We start from the raw sequence: 18,391 nt of genomic DNA on the forward strand, positions 1-18,391 counted from the left end.
AGTTGGTCCCATTAATTCAAGTAAGGGATGGAGTGTTTCCTTTTATAACAGGAAAACTGAGTAGTTTTATTTTGTAACAGAAAAGGCCTGCCTTCTTTAGTGATTTCATCAGTCTGGGCAGGGCTTTTATGGCCTTGTGGGGTTTTGACTTTTTTTGTGTGTGTGTATCCCTGGCAAAATTCCTGAGTGAGCGGTGATTTTTTTTTAACAGCCCCTATCCATGCTGCCTGCAAGCTGCTCTCTGATTACCGCTCACTTCCTGAAAGGAGACTTTTCAGCAAAGCCTTTCACTCAAGAGCTGCCGACCTCTGACAGAAGAAGGCTATTCTGCTGTGACTTGAGGAAGGACGACACACACGCCCGCAGCCTGGAAAGTTTCTGACACACGCAGGAGGGAGAGAGACGCTTTTGGCTGCAGCTGGGAAAAAGAAGAGACACTGACACACTAGAAGGGGGGAACAGAAGAAAGAGGGGGAAAAGATAGCCAAGGTAATTTGCTTTTTTAATAAAGAAATCTTTGCAGAGCAAACTCTCAGAGGTTGGGCTTGTGGGGGTTACGGGAGGGGGGTTATGCAGATGTTCTTTGAAATCCAAACGGTCTCCGGTTGAAGGAATGAGGCTGAGGAATACTGCATGCTGGAAAAACATTTATGAGAATGAAAACCATGTTCACCCGTCTCCAACATTCAGAGTTTCCATAAAAACTCTGGGTTGTGTTTCAGAGTGGCTGCAAACACCAGGAGTCAGGCATTTGCTCTCGCTTGCTCTCTGTCTCTCCCAAACACACCAGTCAACTGCTTAGACTCTGATTGCATGCTTGTTTGTTCTAACATCGGAGTCCCTTTTGCAAAGCGGCTATGGGGTGAAACTCTCAATTACCAAGCCCCAAAGCTGTAATCACGCTGCAGAATTATATGTTCTTAGCTACCCTGGTTCCTAAGTATAAGCACACATTGCTTTCTCTCTCTCTCTCTCTCTGACTTCATGAGCGCCAAGACTTGCTTTCCCTCCTGTACTATGTGGCTTATAAACTGTCTGCCCCCAAAAAGCTACAGTGCCGCTAATTTTGTGAGCCAGCATCAGGCATTTGGCAGTTCGGACTGGGTCATATGTTTCTCTGCCTTGATTATATTTTTAAAGGGTTTTTTTTTTCTCATTTAATCCCCCGGACCATGTTATTTTAAACATCAAGGTAAATGTTAGCGATGGTGAAATGCCAGCAGATTATCTCATTAGGGTTGGTGGAGCTGCGCTATAAATAGGAAGGCGTTTATAAAATAACCTTGGCGATCACGTCCAGCAAAATGAAATCAAGAGAGGCACTGAATGCTGGACTGGTGTGAGCACTGTGGAAGGGCTGCTACCCTCTGACTTTGGCGCCAACTAGGGGTGTGCGGCAAGATTTACATTTTCAAATTGGGGCCAGAGCTGTTCTCAGCAGCGATTGGGTCCAATATCACAGTGGTTGTAAGCCTTGAGTTTTTCTAATGGCAGCTGATACCGATTTCCATGGGAGAAGACTCGCTATCATCCTCAGACACACCAGCCAGATGGGATTTCTATCCTGGTTTTATCCATTTTTGTCAGTAGGGTTTAGACTTTGACAGCTCAGGGTCTGGCATCAGCTGTGCAGAGGGTCACGAGGGTTCTTGGGGCTCTGTGATTTCTGTTGGTCTTTTGGTTTGGATCCATCATAGAAGCTTGGAAGCTGTGGGAAAGGGACAGGACTTATTGGGCCATCTAGTCAATTTCCCCAGCCGGAGCAAGATTCCTCCCCACCATCTGTTCACCAGTGCTTTTCTTAGTCTAGTTTTAAATGTCTCCATCAGTGACGCTGTCTCTTGGGAGACTGATCTGCTGAATTATAGTTTGCAGTGTTGTTGTATCTATGTTGGTCTCAGCTGGTTCCATGTTTCCACAAAATTATAGACAGGCATCATTTGCTATGGGGTAAGGGGGCAGTTGATCCCCCTAAACCTTGTTTTGCCCCTCCGTGACTTTTATAGGTCTATATGCTTGATTATGTCTTCCACCCCCACCCCCACCATGACTTGCAGGACATATCATTACATATAATGTTCTATTTGCTGACACAACTTTGTCCTGCCCCAGAATTTTTCTGAAATGATCCCCTGATCTCGCGGTCAGGAAGAGTTCTTTATATTAAACATACCAAGTGTTTCCTTTGCTCCATCTCATCCAATTATTCTCAGTTATATCCCACTGGCCCTCCCTGTACATTCCTTTCCCCTCCTTGATGTTTAAACCTTCCAGACGCTTATATTTGGTTCTCCAGTCCTACTCACCCTTAGCCATATGGTCAAAATCACATAGATTTTGCGCTTGTGATCTTCTGGGTAAACCAACCCCTTTGCCCAGTTCACAAGGACAAGGCATTGGAGGCAAAACACTTGGGCACGGGATGCCCCAAACAAAACCCATGACAAAGAGAGCTGTTAGTTTCAGGGAGGGCTGTTGGTTGCCCCAAGCTATACAGATTTCCCCCTCCCATACAAGGAATATAAATGTGCTTTAAGCAGCCACACGGAATAACCAGCAATGCTTGATTTCCTGTACTTAAAGCGTAGAGGTCACAGGTGTTGTTTGTTAGTTTAGGCAGCTGGCCACTAGAGGGCAGCACCAAGTGCAAAGAGCCCAGGGCCCGTTGGCCATAAGACGGGTCACTGGGCCCCTGACAATGGAGGAATAAAATGCTCCGACGCTCGGGAGGAGTGGGGTGACCCAGAGGGGGAGGGGAGCGTTTATTGCCACGGTCAGTCCTGGCTGCCCACCAGGGCAGGAGATGGTGAGCGCTGTGCGGCTCCGAGGCAGCCTCAACCAATGGGGGAGTCTTTTCATTGACTTCAGCAGGAATTGTATTGGGGCCTAGTGAGCAGAGAACATCAGTTAGTGGGATGGTTCCGTCCGTATCTAAAGCTTATCCAACCCCCCCTTAACTCTGAAAACCTCCATAGACCAGCTCTGAGTTCATTCCAAGCCAGAAATGCCATGGGAAGTGCCTCTCAGCCATTTGTCACTTCCCAGACCAAGCACAGGGGCAGTGCCAATCAGGTTAAAACCCACAGAAAGCGAAACAAAGTCCCTCAACTTTCAGAAAGGTTCAAGGCAGATTTGGAGTTTTATGGCGAAGTTTAGGCTCCGATGTCTGGGTGACGCAGGAACCAGAAAGAGCACAGCTTGACTCTGATTCCGGGCAAGGTTTGCAGGGCGGCTAGTTAGGAAAACCATCTTCTGGTTGGTAAGCCGATCAGATCTGATGTGGAATCATTCCAGCATGAGAAACACAGGGCCATTTTTGGGGTCAGTTTCCAGAGCCGAATCACATTGAAACTGTCTTCAGACCTAATCCAAGGTGTTAATAGTAACTGAGATGAGAAATACTTAGCTCGATGGTATCCCTTTACGATCAGCATAACTTCATTGAAGTTAGTGGAGCTGCTACATCAATTGACAACAGTTGAGGATCTGACTGTTCTCCAGTGATGCTGGTAGTTTATTTTTTGGTTTCACTCGGTATGGGCAGTGAAAACAGACTATTCGGCGGCACCGTTTCTAGTCGCTTTCACTTCCTGTTGATTGTCCTAGGCCAATGCTGTCGCTTTTGGGTTTCCAACACTTCTTCACACAATGCACAGTCAACCTGTGGAACTCCTTGCTAGAGGATGTTGTGAAGGCCAAGACTATAACGGGGTTCAAAAAAGAACTAGATAAATTCATGGAGGGTAGGTCCATCAATGGCTATTAGCCAGGGATAGTGTCCCTAGCCTCTCTTTGCCAGAAGCTGGGAATGGACCACAGCAGATGGATCACTTGATGATGACCTGTTCTGTTCATTCCCTCTGAAGCACCTGGCATTGGTCACTGTCAAAAGACAGGATACTGGGCTAGATGGGCCTTTGGTGTGACCCAGGATGGCTGTTCTTCTGTTCCATTTTCAGTTAATTTTTAAAGAAAAAACAAATCACTAACAGGATTCTGCTCCTTTTAGGTTTGCAAAACCCTAATGAATGCAAAACCTACATAGATATTGGTCCTAACATGAGTTGATCTTAGTGTGTGCAATACCCAGAGTTTTACCATGCAATGGCACCAGGATTTCACACTTCAGTTGAAACCAGAACAAAAGAACTAGTTCAATCCCCTGTCTGGCTATCAGCCCCATATTCCAAAGCAATGAACCGCGGTGTCTCGTCGGTGACTGGGCATAGATAGCCTTTGAGTTGCAGCTACCTCATTAGAAACCTACATGTTTTGGCAAGTCAAAGCGTTCTCTGCTGTGTCCCATCAAATCTAAATCGTCTGGCTGACATGCGTCCTCCAGGGGAGAGCCCACAGACGGCGGAGAAAGGGACCCTAAAATCTTGGCAGGTGAGAGCCGTCGGAGCTGACTGCTCATGCTCCCATCAGGAGAGGGATTTGGAGCCCAGAGCAAGAGGCAAGAGACATGACCTGCAAACCCTGAGACTCCATGAGATCCATATAGAAGTCAGGGCCCAGCAGTATGACTCACCGTTCCTTCTGCAATGCTTCCTGAGCAACGCTCCTCCTCAGGGCCGTACTGTCGCTGGCTCTCCGGCTGCTCTAAAGTACCTTTCCCCTGCCCTCCAGAAGCTGCTCGGGCCAGGATTAACTCCAGCCTTGATTTCCACTCACCGATCTATTGGGAGTTGAAGAGCATGGATGTTCCTTCCCTCACGCGCTTCTCTTCCTTCAGCTCCCTCCGTCAGACATGCTCCCCTCATGATGCGTGGGACTTTTAGCCACCATCCGTCTGCATCTGACTTGAATGGTGTAAACCTCGGGGCAGTGACAACGCATGTTTGCACAGGGCCAAGCTAGAAAAGTAATAGTGAGAGTTGCAGGGCCGTGGAGAAGGAAGCCCTCAATCAATCAAGCCCACCCTCAACCAGTGGGGGACCGGTTCCCCGCAGTGTATAGTCCAGGCCATTTTTAAGTGTTGCAAACAATGAAAGCAGTAACCAGTTCCCTCCTGTCAGCCTCGCAGATCTCAGCAGTAAGAAGCTTTTCCTGCTATTTAGTGTAGATTTTCCTTTGCTTAATTTCATCCCATAGGTCCTAGAGCGGTGATACTCACTCAGAACCCCCTAATCCCGCCCCTCGGCCCCTCCCTAGTGTTACTTTAGGCAGCTAGCACATCCCAGAATAGTCAGAGATTCTAAGGGCAGAAGGGATGGTTGTGAGCAGTCTGACCTCCTGCATAACACGGGCCATAGGATGTCCCTGAATTAATTTCTGTTTGAGCAGAGCCTACAGTACAGTCTTGATCCAAAAATTGCCAGTGGTGGAGAATCTACCAGTACCCCTGGTAAATTGTTCCAGTGGTTACTTACCCTCCTGTTAAAAACTCTTACCTTATTTCTAGACTTTCTGCTTCCACCCATTGGATCTTGTTATATCTTTGTCTGCTAGATTGTGGAGCCCAGGATCAAAGTTGACTAGATGACCTCCTGAGGTCTCTTCCAACCCTACTATTCCACAATTCTATGATTCTAAGTTCTGTTCGCCAAGCAGGTGCTTATGGACTGTGATCAAGTCACCCCTTAACCGTCTCTTGGTTAAGCTAAATAGATTGAGCTCCTGGAGTCTCTCACTGGAAGGCCGGTTTTCTCATCCTTAGATGATTCCCTGAACCCCCTCCAATTTATCAACATCCTTCTTGAATTATGTCCACCAAAACTGGACATGGTATTTCAGCAGCGGTCGCACCAGTGCCAAGAGGTATACTAGGCTTCCTACTCAAGAGTGCCCCATGTATGTATCCAAGGATGGCATTCGCTCTTTTGATCCCTGATGATCCTCCATGACTCCCCAGAGGTCAGAATCGCTGCATCCCAGCACAGTCCCAGGTTTTGAGTGCAGCTGTGCACCACTTTAACCCGGCTCCACTTGCTACCTTGGAGTGTCACTGTCCAGCATTAAACAACTGCTGCGCTCCACTCCAGAGGGGGCGAAGTGATCGCTGTATGCTGGCGGTTAAAAGACGTAGGGACGTTTTGGGATGACAGGCGTGGTGGAGTTGCAAGGCGTTGCCCTAGCGCTCGTGCGGCGTCCCAGCGTCGGGCTCGGTACTGAAGTTCTTCGTCTGAAGTCAATCAATGGGACTTGTGCTTGAAAGAAGAGATCAAGACTGGCGCTGCGGTGGCGTGGTCACCGTGCCACCCGGCGAGCCTGTGGGCTTGAATCTCCATAGCCCTGCACCCTGTGCAGGTATTAACACCTGTGCCCAGTGGGTGTAGAAGGCTACCATGGTCGTCTGTCTTGCACAGGTGCCAATGGCTGCACAAGGCTCTCGGCAGTGGAGAATCAGGCCATGAGGTTTTGTTTGTAGGAGGGGCGGGGTGGGGGGAGGAGGGATGTTTCGCTGCCTGTGTATAACCATGCATGCTTCATCCTTTTCCGAGCCTTGACATGCTTATTGCAACCAAAGGAGAGCCAGCGACACTGCTGGGTTTCGCGGACGCTGCCGGTGGCCAAGGAAGGGGGATGGGGGCAGTAAGAGGAGTGGGAGGGAAGCTGCCTTCACTGACACCCAAGAAGGTGGTGAGTCCATATTTCCTGCCCACCCCGAACCCCATAAACTGTAAGGAGCATAGTGGAGCCATTCACAGTTGCACACAGTGCAGCTTATGTCTGAGGACGGGACGCCAGAGCCGGCGATCCCGCTGAACGGCGAACTATTAAGCAGTCAACGATCCAGTTTATGGGAGCGGGTGCAGGGGCCCCAGAGCTGGTGTGGAGTCCCCAAGTGCCAAACGATCAGTCTGCACCGTTGAGCGCTAACGACTGAAGCAGGTGTTTGTGGCTCTGGATCCGGTGGAAATAGGGTTTGCTGATTTTTTTTTTTTTTTTATGGTTGTATCCTGAATCTCTCTTTGTCAGCTGAGACTGTAATAAACACATACATGCATGCACACACACACGTTCCATCTGTCCCATGTTCTCACACACACACACGTTCCATCTGTCCCGTGTTCTCACACACACACACACACACACACACACACACACGTTCCATCTGTCCCATGTTCTCTCTCTCTCTCTCTCTCACACACACACACACATGTTCCATCTGTCCCATGTTCTCACACACACACACTCACACGTTCCATCTGTCCCATGTTCTCACACACACACACACACACACACACACACGTTCCATCTGTCCCGTGTTCTCTCTCTCTCTCTCTCACACACACACACACACACGTTCCATCTGTCCCGTGTTCTCTCCCACACACACACACGTTCCATCTGTCCTGTGTTCTGACACACACACACACACACACGTTTCATCTGTCCTGTGTTCATACACACACACACACACACACACACACACACACACACATGTTCCATCTGTCCCATGTTCTGACACACACACATACATGGAATCACCGAATTGTAGGACTGGAAGGGACCTCGAGAGGTCAGCTAGTCCAGCCCCCTGCACTCCTGGCAGGACCAAGTATTACGTATACACGTCAGATAGGCAGGGCTAGATTTTCAAAAGAACTCAGGGTCAAATTTTCAAGTGCTTGGCCCTTATAATTTTGTAGCACACCCAGCACAGGTGGCAGAACCGGACACACGGGTAGAGAGATTTTTCTATGTAGATGGAATACATACCTAGTCACACAGGCATGGGAGTGGCAATTACACAGACAGACACATGTAGTTGGTACACACACACACAGACATACATGTGTTTAGGTGGCACACATGCATAGATGGTGCACAAGAATGTAGATGGTGCACATACTTATGCATGGATGACACACGCAGAGATGGCACATATCCATGTACGTGTAGATGGCACACACGGACGTACACACTTATGCATAGATGACACACGTGGGCATAGAGGCATGCACACGTGTGGATGGCACACAAACATATAAGTGTCGGTGGCACCTACACACGCACAAGCCGATGTGTTGATGGCCTGCACACTTGTACAAAGGTGGCGTGTGTGTACCCATGTTTCGATGGCATGCGCACACGCCGATGGCAGATACGTTCGCTCAGTGACTGCCTGTTCTTTTTTTTTTTCTTTTCACTGCCGTTTTGTAACAGCTGAAGCCAGTGAGGAGTGTGGTGGCTGGGGGCCAGCAAGTCTGGGTCACATGGAATGGCTCCAAGCCATTGCATAACTCCTGTCTGAGAGGGGACCTGCCTGGGAACGCTTAGCTTCATCTCCTTAAAGAAAAAGACGTCCCGGGGCCGGTGTCTCCTTCGAGGGCAGGAGCTTCTTGTGTCACTCAGTCCATAGCTGTCTTATCTCGGGCCTAGAGGGTTAATCTGGGTGGTCCAAGGACTAGGGTTCCGACCGAGTGCAGACGCTGCCCTGTGAGGCAGGACAGGAGGCACTGCCCCCACGTCTACAGCACCTCCCAGATCAGGCTCTCAACGCACTGTATGAGGGAGCTGGACAAGTAACGTGATCCCCGTGGGACAGATGAGGAAAGTGAGGCACAGACAGGTCAAGCGATGCCTCCAAGATCACAGAGCAGGTCAGTGGCAGAGCAGGGAAGAGATCCCAGGACTCCCTTGCCCCCTGTCCTGGACTCGGCTGCCTCCCGCTAAAATGCGGTGCCTTCTGCCCCAGGCCTGGGGAAATCAAAGCCCTGGTCCCCTGGCTGGTGTTCTCTCCCCAGCGAGGGCTGAGTTCTCAATGACTTCTGCGTTGGCTCCTTGCTTGAGGCTGTGTAGGGAGGGAGGGAAGCGAAGGGTAATTGCGTTCTCTCCTGTGGAGCCCCAACGGGCCTGCAGAGAGCTTAGGAGAACGAACCCAAACGCGCTAAACTCCCCTTGCTGGCCGGCAGCCAGGGCAGCCCCGGAGAGCTGCGCTTGTCCAGCATTGCCCAGCTTGGGAGCACGCAGCTGCAGTTGGGACTCACCAACGCCTTTAGGACGCAGCTCAGTATCTTCCTGGAGAGCCAGGAGCGTGCAGGATGCAGGGAGACAGCGGAGCAGGAGCCAGGAGAAATGGGATCTGTTCTGAGGGCTCCATTTCAAAGGCAAGCAGGCAGGTCTTGAGAGGCTTTTTCTAACCCTTCAAGTCCTTATGCCCTCACCTTGGCAGGCAGGAGACTCTCCAGCTCTGAGGCTGCTGGTGTCTCATGCGATCCTTCTTCTGTTTCAGCTCCTTACAGCCCTCCCGCACCCAGAGAGAAACAGATCCCAGCGCAACCAACCGGGCTGTTGTGGCCGGTCCAGGCGCCGTGCCGCCCTCTGGGATGCTCACACTACGCGGTAGAATGGACCAGTGTTGAGCATTACGTGTGCTGGGGGCGTTGCTGTTGATTTTATGGGGCAGACGCTCAGATACTGCCATGATCAGTGTCAGCAGAACCCCCCAGCTAGACAGCCACCTGCAAGGGAAAGGGAAGTGAAGGCAACACCACCACCCAGGGGAGTAGTACACCCCAGACCGACATGCACGCCATTCACCTCTGGGGCTGATACTTTGATCTCCCTGATGTGTGAGTGGCAGGCCGGTTGCCTTGTTCCGCCACGCTGGAGCAAACAACTTGCTACATTTGAGGCACATGAGACCTTCACAATGAGAGGCAAAGCTACTTGATGGGGTTTGGATTTGGTTAAAAACTCAGAAAAGGGCTCATTTCCCTCAACAAAATAAACTAAAACAAAATTCAATTCAATTTTAAAATTCCCATGTTTTATGAATTTTTCACTTCAAAACAGACCTGTCTGGCTGTGCCTCTCATCCTGCTGAACGGCCAATTGGATTCAGTCGCATGGAGCCGAACGGCCAATCGGATTCAGTCGCATGGTGCCGAATGGCCAGTTGGAGTCGGTGACTTGGTGGTATTTCAGCATGCGACCAAGCCCAGCAGGACAGCCTGTTTCTCCTTGCAAAGAGCAGAGAACAAAGATACTCAGTTGGTTGATAAGAATGAGTTTGTCACATGTCTGGGAAATTTATGTTTAAAATAATAATCATCCTAATAAAGAGAGGCTTGACTAGGGGGTGCAGCCCTTGACGATGGTGTCCTCTCTGTAGTACAGTTTCACTGGTAGCTTAGGGATGCTGTGCAGGTGGGCCATGAGAAACGAATTAAGGGCTGTCTCTGGAGATCCAGCCATGGCCTCCCTTCAGCTACTGCCTGGCAAAGCTAACAGCAGCTCTGGCTTTTGGCTTTCAAGAAATGCCAATCCCCCGTTAAGCAATTTGGAGTTCTCTTGATCACAAATTTCTCAGCTTTCACATTTTATCTGAGTGATCCCTGCAGGTTTTTTCCTTTCATAAGAACACAGAAATCAGGCCAATGGCCCATCTCAGTAGCTTATTTCCATCAGTGGACAAAACTCCAGTCTTCAGAGCTGATAATGAACAATTATGCAATAATCGGTGACACTGGCCTTGGTTACTATATACCCCTGAGTAGAATAACCCAGACTAGGTTTGGGACCGCACTTTGGGACGACACGGAACTATCCTTCCTTCACCTTTTGACTGGATTGGTCCATATCTGAGCGCCATATTTCAGCAAAGGCTCCAAACCAGAATTGGTAATGAAAGAGCGGGTAATGAAAGCGGTTGGTTTTCAGAGAAAAGAGATTATGAGAATCTCAGGATGAGTCTATGACTATTTGGATGAACTCTGAACCTCTCCTGCTGCAAGGTCTTTGCTCTGCAGCAGTCCTGGGTCCTTCCTCATTCAGGACCTTGTTGACCTACAGTAGCATCTTTCTGGTCTTGGTCAATAGCGGTGGTGATAGGAGTGAAGCAGATTGACGGGGCAGTTTGGTTTACGGTGATTGTTTATGATGAGAAATCTTGGAGAAAGGAAACTATCTGGCTGGATGGCGTCTACCTCTGGTACTTATGGCCCTGAGCACCTCAATCTTTCATGCACTGATCTTCCCAGCGCCCCTGTGTTTTGGAGAAGTGCTATTTTACTGAGGTACAGCGAGACTAAGGCTATGTCTACACTTGCACTTTTGTCGGTCAGGGGTGTGAAAAACACACTAACGTAAGTTTCACTGACAAAAGCACCGGTGTGAATGGCGTTATGTCGGCAGGAGAGGCTCTCCCACCGACACAGCTACCGCCGCTCATTGGGGGTGGCTTAATTACGCCGGCAGGCGAGCGCTCTCCTGTTGGCATACAGCGGCTACACCAGAGACCTTGCGAAGTTACAGCTGTGCTGCTGTGAGGCCCAGAGTGTAGATATTGCCTCAGTGATTTGCCCAAGGTGACCCAGGAAGTGTGTGACAGAGCAGGGTATTGGAGCCAGGTCCCACAAGTTCCAACCGAGCACCTTAAACCCCTGGAACATCCTCCTCCTTTGGGCTGTGCGCTCCTGATCTAATTATATCGGCCACCCGCACTGGATCTGGGCAGCAGACGCGGGGCATTAACTGAGTGCTCTGTGGTTAAGTTCCTCTGGTTTTGAGAGTGTATCCAGCCTGCATGAACTGTTACTGCATTGCGACGGCACAGACAAAGGCCAGGTATTAGTCATTCATTATTCAGCTAAGAGAACAACACGGTCTGGAAGTTCTGATTCCGGAGCTTTATGTTCTCCTTGTTTTCAGCAGCTGACGCTGCACATCAGGGAAGGTGTGTTGGTGGAAGGGGGATGGGGAGGGGCTGGCAAGAGGGGCTCACAAGTATTTCCTCCCACCGGGGCGTGCTGGAAGCAGAAATCTGCGTTTGTCTTTATTTCTCAAAAAGGGAAAGGGACACCTGAGCTCATAAATTGCAAACGCTGGATGAGAAACCTGGAACCAGCAAGCCCCTGCACCTTTAAAAGCATTTAAGTTCCTCTCCTCTGCACTAGGAGGCACCTTGAACCTTCTTCTTGGGCCAAATCAGAGCCCATCTGCTTTCTATTACCTTCCCATCCAGCTGCCTCCGGAGCCAAAAAGCCAGGCTTTCAGGGAATTCTGTCTGCAGACCCGATGTTGAAATTAGTAACAGTTGTCCTTTCTGTCTTTCTGTCTTTCTTTCTGTCTTTCTTTCTTTCGAGCCAGGGATCCAAACAGCCGGCTTGTACTCACGCCACAACCCAAGAGTTCACACAGCGAAATCCACCTTGGCACCCGCAGCTGGGAGTGTTAGCTCTCAGGCAGTGCCTGCCAAGTACAATGAATTCCTAGGAAAGGAGCAAATCGGAACCGACCCAAGTGAGGCAGGCACGAGACCCAGAGAGGTCACGCTGTACCCTGGACCTCTTTACTGCTGGACATGGCCCCGCCTCGTAAGATCCGAAGAGACTGCCACTCCCCCTGTGCACAGATCTGGGGTCTTCCTGCCTGTTTGTGTCTGTGTATTATTGACATCCTGAAAGCTAAAGCTTGACACGAACGTTATGGAAAACTTTATACATATTAAAGAAACTGAGGAGCCCGCTGGTCTTCCAGCTTCCCTCCTCCTCTGCTCCTTGTTTTGGGTCTTTCCCTCCCATGATAAAGGGTCATTGGGGGTCTCAGAGGTGGAGGGCTGTGGAAAAGGGGATGCGTTTTCACCACCCTGGGCATGAGGGAATCAACGCTTGGGCCCTTCCCCCCACTGCAGTTCAGGGGAATTTTACAGCTCTAATTCCCAACCTGTGGTGCTAAAAACAGACTTTCCTCCCTGTGGGGTCAAGGGTTGACAGGCTCTCCCTGCTCTGCAACCTCTCCCAGGCTTTGATGCCTTTGGGGATGAGGGCGCTGCTAACATAAATGAGAGGGAGAGGGAGGGAAAGATGGAGGGGAGAGGAGGGAGGTCAGAAGTCATGACCACTGCAGCTCAGGGTCCTGGAGATGTGGAAGAGCGACAGGAAATAATAACCGCTTTGAGGAAGCCGGTTCAACAACGGAAAAACAAGACAAATTAGGAGTGTAAAGCCCAGGGGAAATATACTTCAGCCGAGAGGCTTTCTGTCCAGAAACCTTGGAAGTAGGACAAAGTTTAAGAGCTGGAATCTCAAAGCTTAATAGAGTCTAAAAATGCTGACTTAGGAGAGCCAGACCATGCTGGGCTTCTGCTTCCCTTCTCCCTTGTGCAGTTTCAATCGCGCAGCTTTAAGGGGACTCATGATGGACAAGCTCTGAGGTTTTGCGTCAGTTTGGCTGCATGATTACGATTGCTGCTCTCTTAAATTTACTCTCCGTTCACTGGTACAGCTGGAGGTCGTGTTGTGGTCACTAGGTTGGACGCCGCTACGTCCCTGCCTCGTGACCCCACAGCACGGGCCACATCGGCCTTACATTGAGAGGTGGGATAGTCCTGCCTACCAGCCCCCCAGATTTCTCTGTTCTTGGTGACCAGAGTAACCCAAGGTCAAGCTTTGGCCAGCTATTCTTCGGCCATGTACTTACTTCACTGAGGCTATGGCATAATTGGGAGATGATGGTTTCTGCGTAGGATGTGAAGGGCATGGACAATTGTGTTCTATCTGCATACACTTGGCATTTGAACCCAGGGTTTCTAATAGTCTTCTCGACATATGTGAGACGATAAAACCTTGTAGGACTCCTCCAATGAAAACCCAAGAGACAGAACTGAAGATACCCATTACAACTCGGTGGGTTTGGACTGAGAGGAGAGCCTGGTGCCAGGAATACACTTTTCCGCTGTCCATAACAAAGAAGCGATCATTTAATAACACAACCAAGGTCATCTCTGACCCATACCTGGCCTGCTATTTAAAGGGATACAGAATGTTGATGGCAGTCAGGTGTGGTTGGAATCTTAGCTTCTCATCCACCTTATTTAGAAATGGGAGGTTAGACACCAGCCTACAGACAGACATACTGGATAGTTGGCCAAGTTTGTGTCAAGCAATCGTTTCTTAATTACTAGCTGGAGTTTGCAAGGCTTTGAGAGGGAAGACATCTACATTCATCCAAGGAGACATAAATTAACCAAGGAGCCCAAGAGTTACCGGCTGTCCTTAATAAGCCAAAAAGGGCACGGGACAAAGTTGCATGCGGTGCCTCTGAGATCTTGCAGTGCTTCCAGGACTTCATCTGATATGAAGAGTCCAAATCCATGGGGACGGAAATGGAATCACGGGTTCTGTATGTGTCCATCAGTATACCTGAGGGGACCTCTTGGATGTGTGTGACCTGATCTGAGATTAACCTTCTTTGCCACAAATTTCTTATGCTTCTGTCCCTGGCTGTTCACAGTTTTCGTTATTGACCTTCATGCTTCCTTCCTTTCCGCAAGTCATCTGAGTGCCATGGGTGTCTATGGAGTGATAGGAAGGAGACTTTTGGTACTAAGGTGTCAGTGACAGTGGAAAGTATGTGGTCCAAATGGCTGACCAGATCTCCATGCCGTGGCCACTTATTTGGTGGCCAGTTTCTTTTAGGATGTTCTGAAAGTTGGCTGGCTTCCTGAGTCTGTATGGTCAGACTATTATCGGTAGGGAGAATGAGCCTGGATGAGTTGACTGTCTGACAAGGACTCCCAGTGCCCAAATCCTGGCTAAAGATAAGGTCTAGAGTGTGACTGGCTGAATAGCTAGACAGGAGACTACCTGGGAAAAGCTCCAGGAGGAGAAGGTTGAGATGAAGCTCCGTTCCAGTTTCTCAGAGGAGCTGCTCGGGCATGCACTGAAATCAGGAAGCCTTGGGGACTCCAGCATCATGCCTGGAGAATATTTCTCTCAGTTCTGCCATGAAATCGATGCTTTTTGGAGATCCCAGACGTTGCTGGATTCACCGGCCACGTGACTGGACTCGGGGGACATTGTTCTCTCTCAAGGGAACCTCTCTTGCATGGAGGTGGGATGGGAATGACACAGCCGCCCTGCCCCAGGCTTGTCTTTCTCAGTTGGTAGTGGACAGAGTAACCTGAGAGGACAGGGTGAGCCATTTCATGGGGTTGGGATGTTAGCTAGCCAAACTGCAGTGATGTACGTCATGGGGAGGAAGGGTCTCAAAGAAACTCGCAAATTACAGCAGGCTCTGCACCATCTCCTGTTTTCCCCAGACTCCCTCTAGTGTTCACAGATAGGTACTGCATCATTCCGTCTCTGTCCAATTAGTATTTGACGTAACAAAATATTAACTTTCGTAATGCCTCCAGGAGCCACTTATGGGACTAAACACAAGCTCATGGTATTTAAATTCTTGAAGGGTGGAAATACCCCAAGGAAGCTGTATCTTTGGTTTATTTTATCTTTCTAAAGCAAAATTAACTCCCCTAACCTAGAAACGTAAATACAAAACACAGAGCAATTCAGGTTTCTTCCCGTTCCTGCAGAATGCACAACCCTGCTGTGAACTGCAGGCCATTCCCGTTACCCATCACCCGCCATCCTCCTGTTAGCAGAAAAGCTCTTTCTATTTGAATTCACACGTTCGTCTGTACAGCCCATCTTCCTCGGCCTTTTGCCGGAGCATTCACACGCCCTGTCTGTTTTGTGGCATCCCAGTCTGTCCCCACAGATATGGCAGTGACACCCCGAATGCTACCTGATGCTACAGCGGGACTGATTGGAACTCAGACCCTTTCCTCCACCTTGTGCCTTCCGCTTCCGCTCTGTCCTGTTTCTCTCTCTGGAGGTCTCTGCAGCCAGCCACTTCCGACGCTCAACCCTTGTGCCGCCGTAAAACATTTCTGCCAGAGCAGCAGCGCTGTGCCTGCGTTCGTGGTTTGTTATCAAGAGCTCAGATGGGGCTGGGGCCTGATTCTCCTTTGCCTGGCGCAAAGCCGAGAAAAGGGGGGGGGGTCTTGTTTACATGCAGAACGATTTAGACCACGTTGGCAGGGCAAAGGGGCCTCAAAGTGGGGGCAAATGGCAGTTGCCATCACTTGAAGGTCTCTTTACGTGGCCCGAGCGGTATAAGGGATCTCGGTATAGCTGAGCGTTCAGGCGGGTGGGTGCAAAGGGGGTACAGGGCCCATCAGTCAGAAAGGCAGCCACTCTTCACTGGTGGAAATGATGACACAAGGGGCAGGATGCCGGAGAGCAGGCCCCTTGTCTAACGGGGCTTTAACATGCTAGAAAATGACGTGGTTGATCTAATTTATACTCTTCCCACTGCCCACGCCCCTCTTTTCCTTTCCTTCTCTGACACGTTCACTCTTCCCTTCCTGCACACTCTGCTTTCCCTAGCTTTCCCTGCCTTTTTCTCTCTCTCCTTTTTCCCCCCTCCATTCCCTCTCTCCTTTACTCCGCTTCTCTTTCTCCCGCTCCCTCTCCTCACCCTCTCTTCCGCAGGGGCAATGCCGCCGAGAGCCTTTGATTCTAATTAGCACATGTTGAAGCCATTACGCCGGCCCGGGTACAGCGCACTACAAAGATTCCATCGGTTTCGCTGCTTTGGGGAGAGCACGGAGAGGCTGAGGATGTCTGGAAAGGGACCAAGGACTCCTGTCTCTACATAAGCAGTGGCCCAAAGAGAGACATGTTGGGACAGAGCCCTTTAGGCTGGTACAATGCTCCCTGCGCTGAGACGAGCATCGCTAACCATGGCAACCGCTTGGAGGCTTCTGACGTGGACTCTCATCTTCACCACAGCTGCGTGCGACTCTCCCGGTTACAAATTCCACTCACAAGGTAGGGATTTCCCACGGGGGCGGGGAAGAGGGGCTGGAATTGTGTGCCGAGGGGGGGCAGAATCCCTAATGCTGGCTCTAAGCTGGGAAACCCTGCGTGCTAGTCCTGCTGTGCTAGTCCAGTGATTCTCAACCAGGGGTACATGTACCCTGGGGGTACGCAGAGATCTTCCAGGGGGTCCATCAACTCATCTAGAGATCTGCCTCGTTTTACAACAGGCTACTAAAAAGCACTTGCGAAGTCCGTACAAACTAAAATTCCATACCGACAATGACTTGTTTGTACTGCTCTATGTATGAAATGTAAGTACAATATTTATATTCCAATCCATTTATTTTATAATGAACTGGTAAAAATGAGAGAGTCAGCAATCCCTCAGTGATAGCCTGCTGTGACACTTGTATTTTTAGGTCGGATTTTGTAGGCAAGTAGATTTGAAGTGAGGTGCAACGTGGGGGTACACAAGACAAATCAGACTCCTGAAAGGGGAACAGTCGTCTGGAAAAGTTGAGAGCCGCTGTGCTAGGGAACCCCTGGACCCACCCCTAAAGTAGGGGAACCCCTAGAACTGGCTCTGTTAGGCCTGTAGCCCAGTTATAGACCCCTGTCTTTCCGTGAAAAAGAGAGATGCTTTTGTTGTGGGATTTAATGCTCCTTGATTTTAGGCAGTGCTTAGCCGGCAAACTGATAAGGGTTGTATGAAGCCCCAGGATGACAGCTAGGAAGAGCAGGAGGGAGCTGCCTGTTAGCAAGCGGGATGAGGACGCTCGCATTGCACTTCAGTGGAGTGGAGCATCCCAGTAGGAGTAAGAGCTTCATCGCGAAGAGCCTTATGAAAAGGGAGACGCGGGTGTATGTGCATATTGACACGTGTGGGTTTGCAGGCATGTCTCTGTGTGTGCATGTCTGTATATGTCTATACATGTATAGGTCTGTGTCTATATAGATAGCTGCAATTGTGTGGGTGATTTTACGGGCTTGCGTGTGGGTGGGCGGGGTGTCCGTCTGTGTACTTTTGGGAACATGTGCGTGTCATCTGGCGGTGTATCTATGAATGCATTTCTGAGTTAGTGTGTGGTATTGCCGGCTGGTTGTGTCTGTTGGTCTGTATGCAGGGTGCATGGGTTTAGGTGAACTTGTGCAGGTGGTTGGATTATGCTAGGGTGACCAGATGTCCCGATTTTATAGGGACAGTCCCGATTTTTGGGTCTTTTTCTTATATGGGCTCTTATTACCCCCCCACCCCCGTCCTGATTTTTCACATTTGCTGTCTGGTCATCCTAGATTATGCCCAAGGAACTGTACACACTCAGGGTGATGGGGCTAGCTGCAGTCGGGCTAAATTCAGTGCTGTATTAAGGCCCCTTGCACACACACCTAATGCCATCAGGCTGTGGTCTGCTTGTTACATAGAGTTCTAACGGAGAAAGGACAAAGCCACAAAACTATTCTGGGTTCTGAACACGGTCCGAGTGCCACATCTGTGCTCCAAATCCGTGGGACGGCCTCCTCTAGCTGCAGCCCGAGCAGGGGTAAACTAAGAGGTGACTGAAAGCAGAACCACCACCGACGCTGTGCAGTTCAGAGTTTTATAGAGGCAGAAAAGACATTTAATCGGAAACAAACACAGTTCCTGGGGCTTTTAGCCAAAGGCTCTGGCAATTCCTCTTCTGAATGTTCTGGGCTTCTTCCATCAGTGAGTTCACACCTCGCTCCAGCTGCATTACCTTATTCACTGCGCTAAATAAACGCCAGTGAAAACTTAACTACCCCACGCAGTTCTGCCAAAGCACCTCGGTCCTCACCTGGAACAGCCCCTGCGGCCA

At 49.9% G+C, this 18,391-nt stretch overlaps 1 protein-coding gene across 2 annotated transcripts in view; it reads left to right on the forward strand.

Annotated features, from left to right (window-relative positions):
- The first annotated feature begins 216 nt into the window (after positions 1 to 216).
- The window catches only part of ADAMTS10 (ADAM metallopeptidase with thrombospondin type 1 motif 10), a 101,246-nt gene continuing 83,071 nt past the window's right edge, over positions 217 to 18,391 (forward strand). For both annotated transcript variants that reach the window (XM_054013284.1, XM_054013285.1), the window contains exons 1-2: positions 217 to 489; positions 16,122 to 16,565. In XM_054013284.1, the coding sequence (XP_053869259.1) occupies positions 16,445 to 16,565 (121 nt within the window). In that variant the 5' untranslated portion in view covers positions 217 to 489; positions 16,122 to 16,444. The remainder of the gene's footprint in view (positions 490 to 16,121; positions 16,566 to 18,391) is intronic.

The sequence above is a fragment of the Malaclemys terrapin genome, chromosome 24 (assembly GCF_027887155.1).
Source record: "Malaclemys terrapin pileata isolate rMalTer1 chromosome 24, rMalTer1.hap1, whole genome shotgun sequence".
Taxonomy (NCBI): Eukaryota; Metazoa; Chordata; order Testudines; family Emydidae; genus Malaclemys; species Malaclemys terrapin.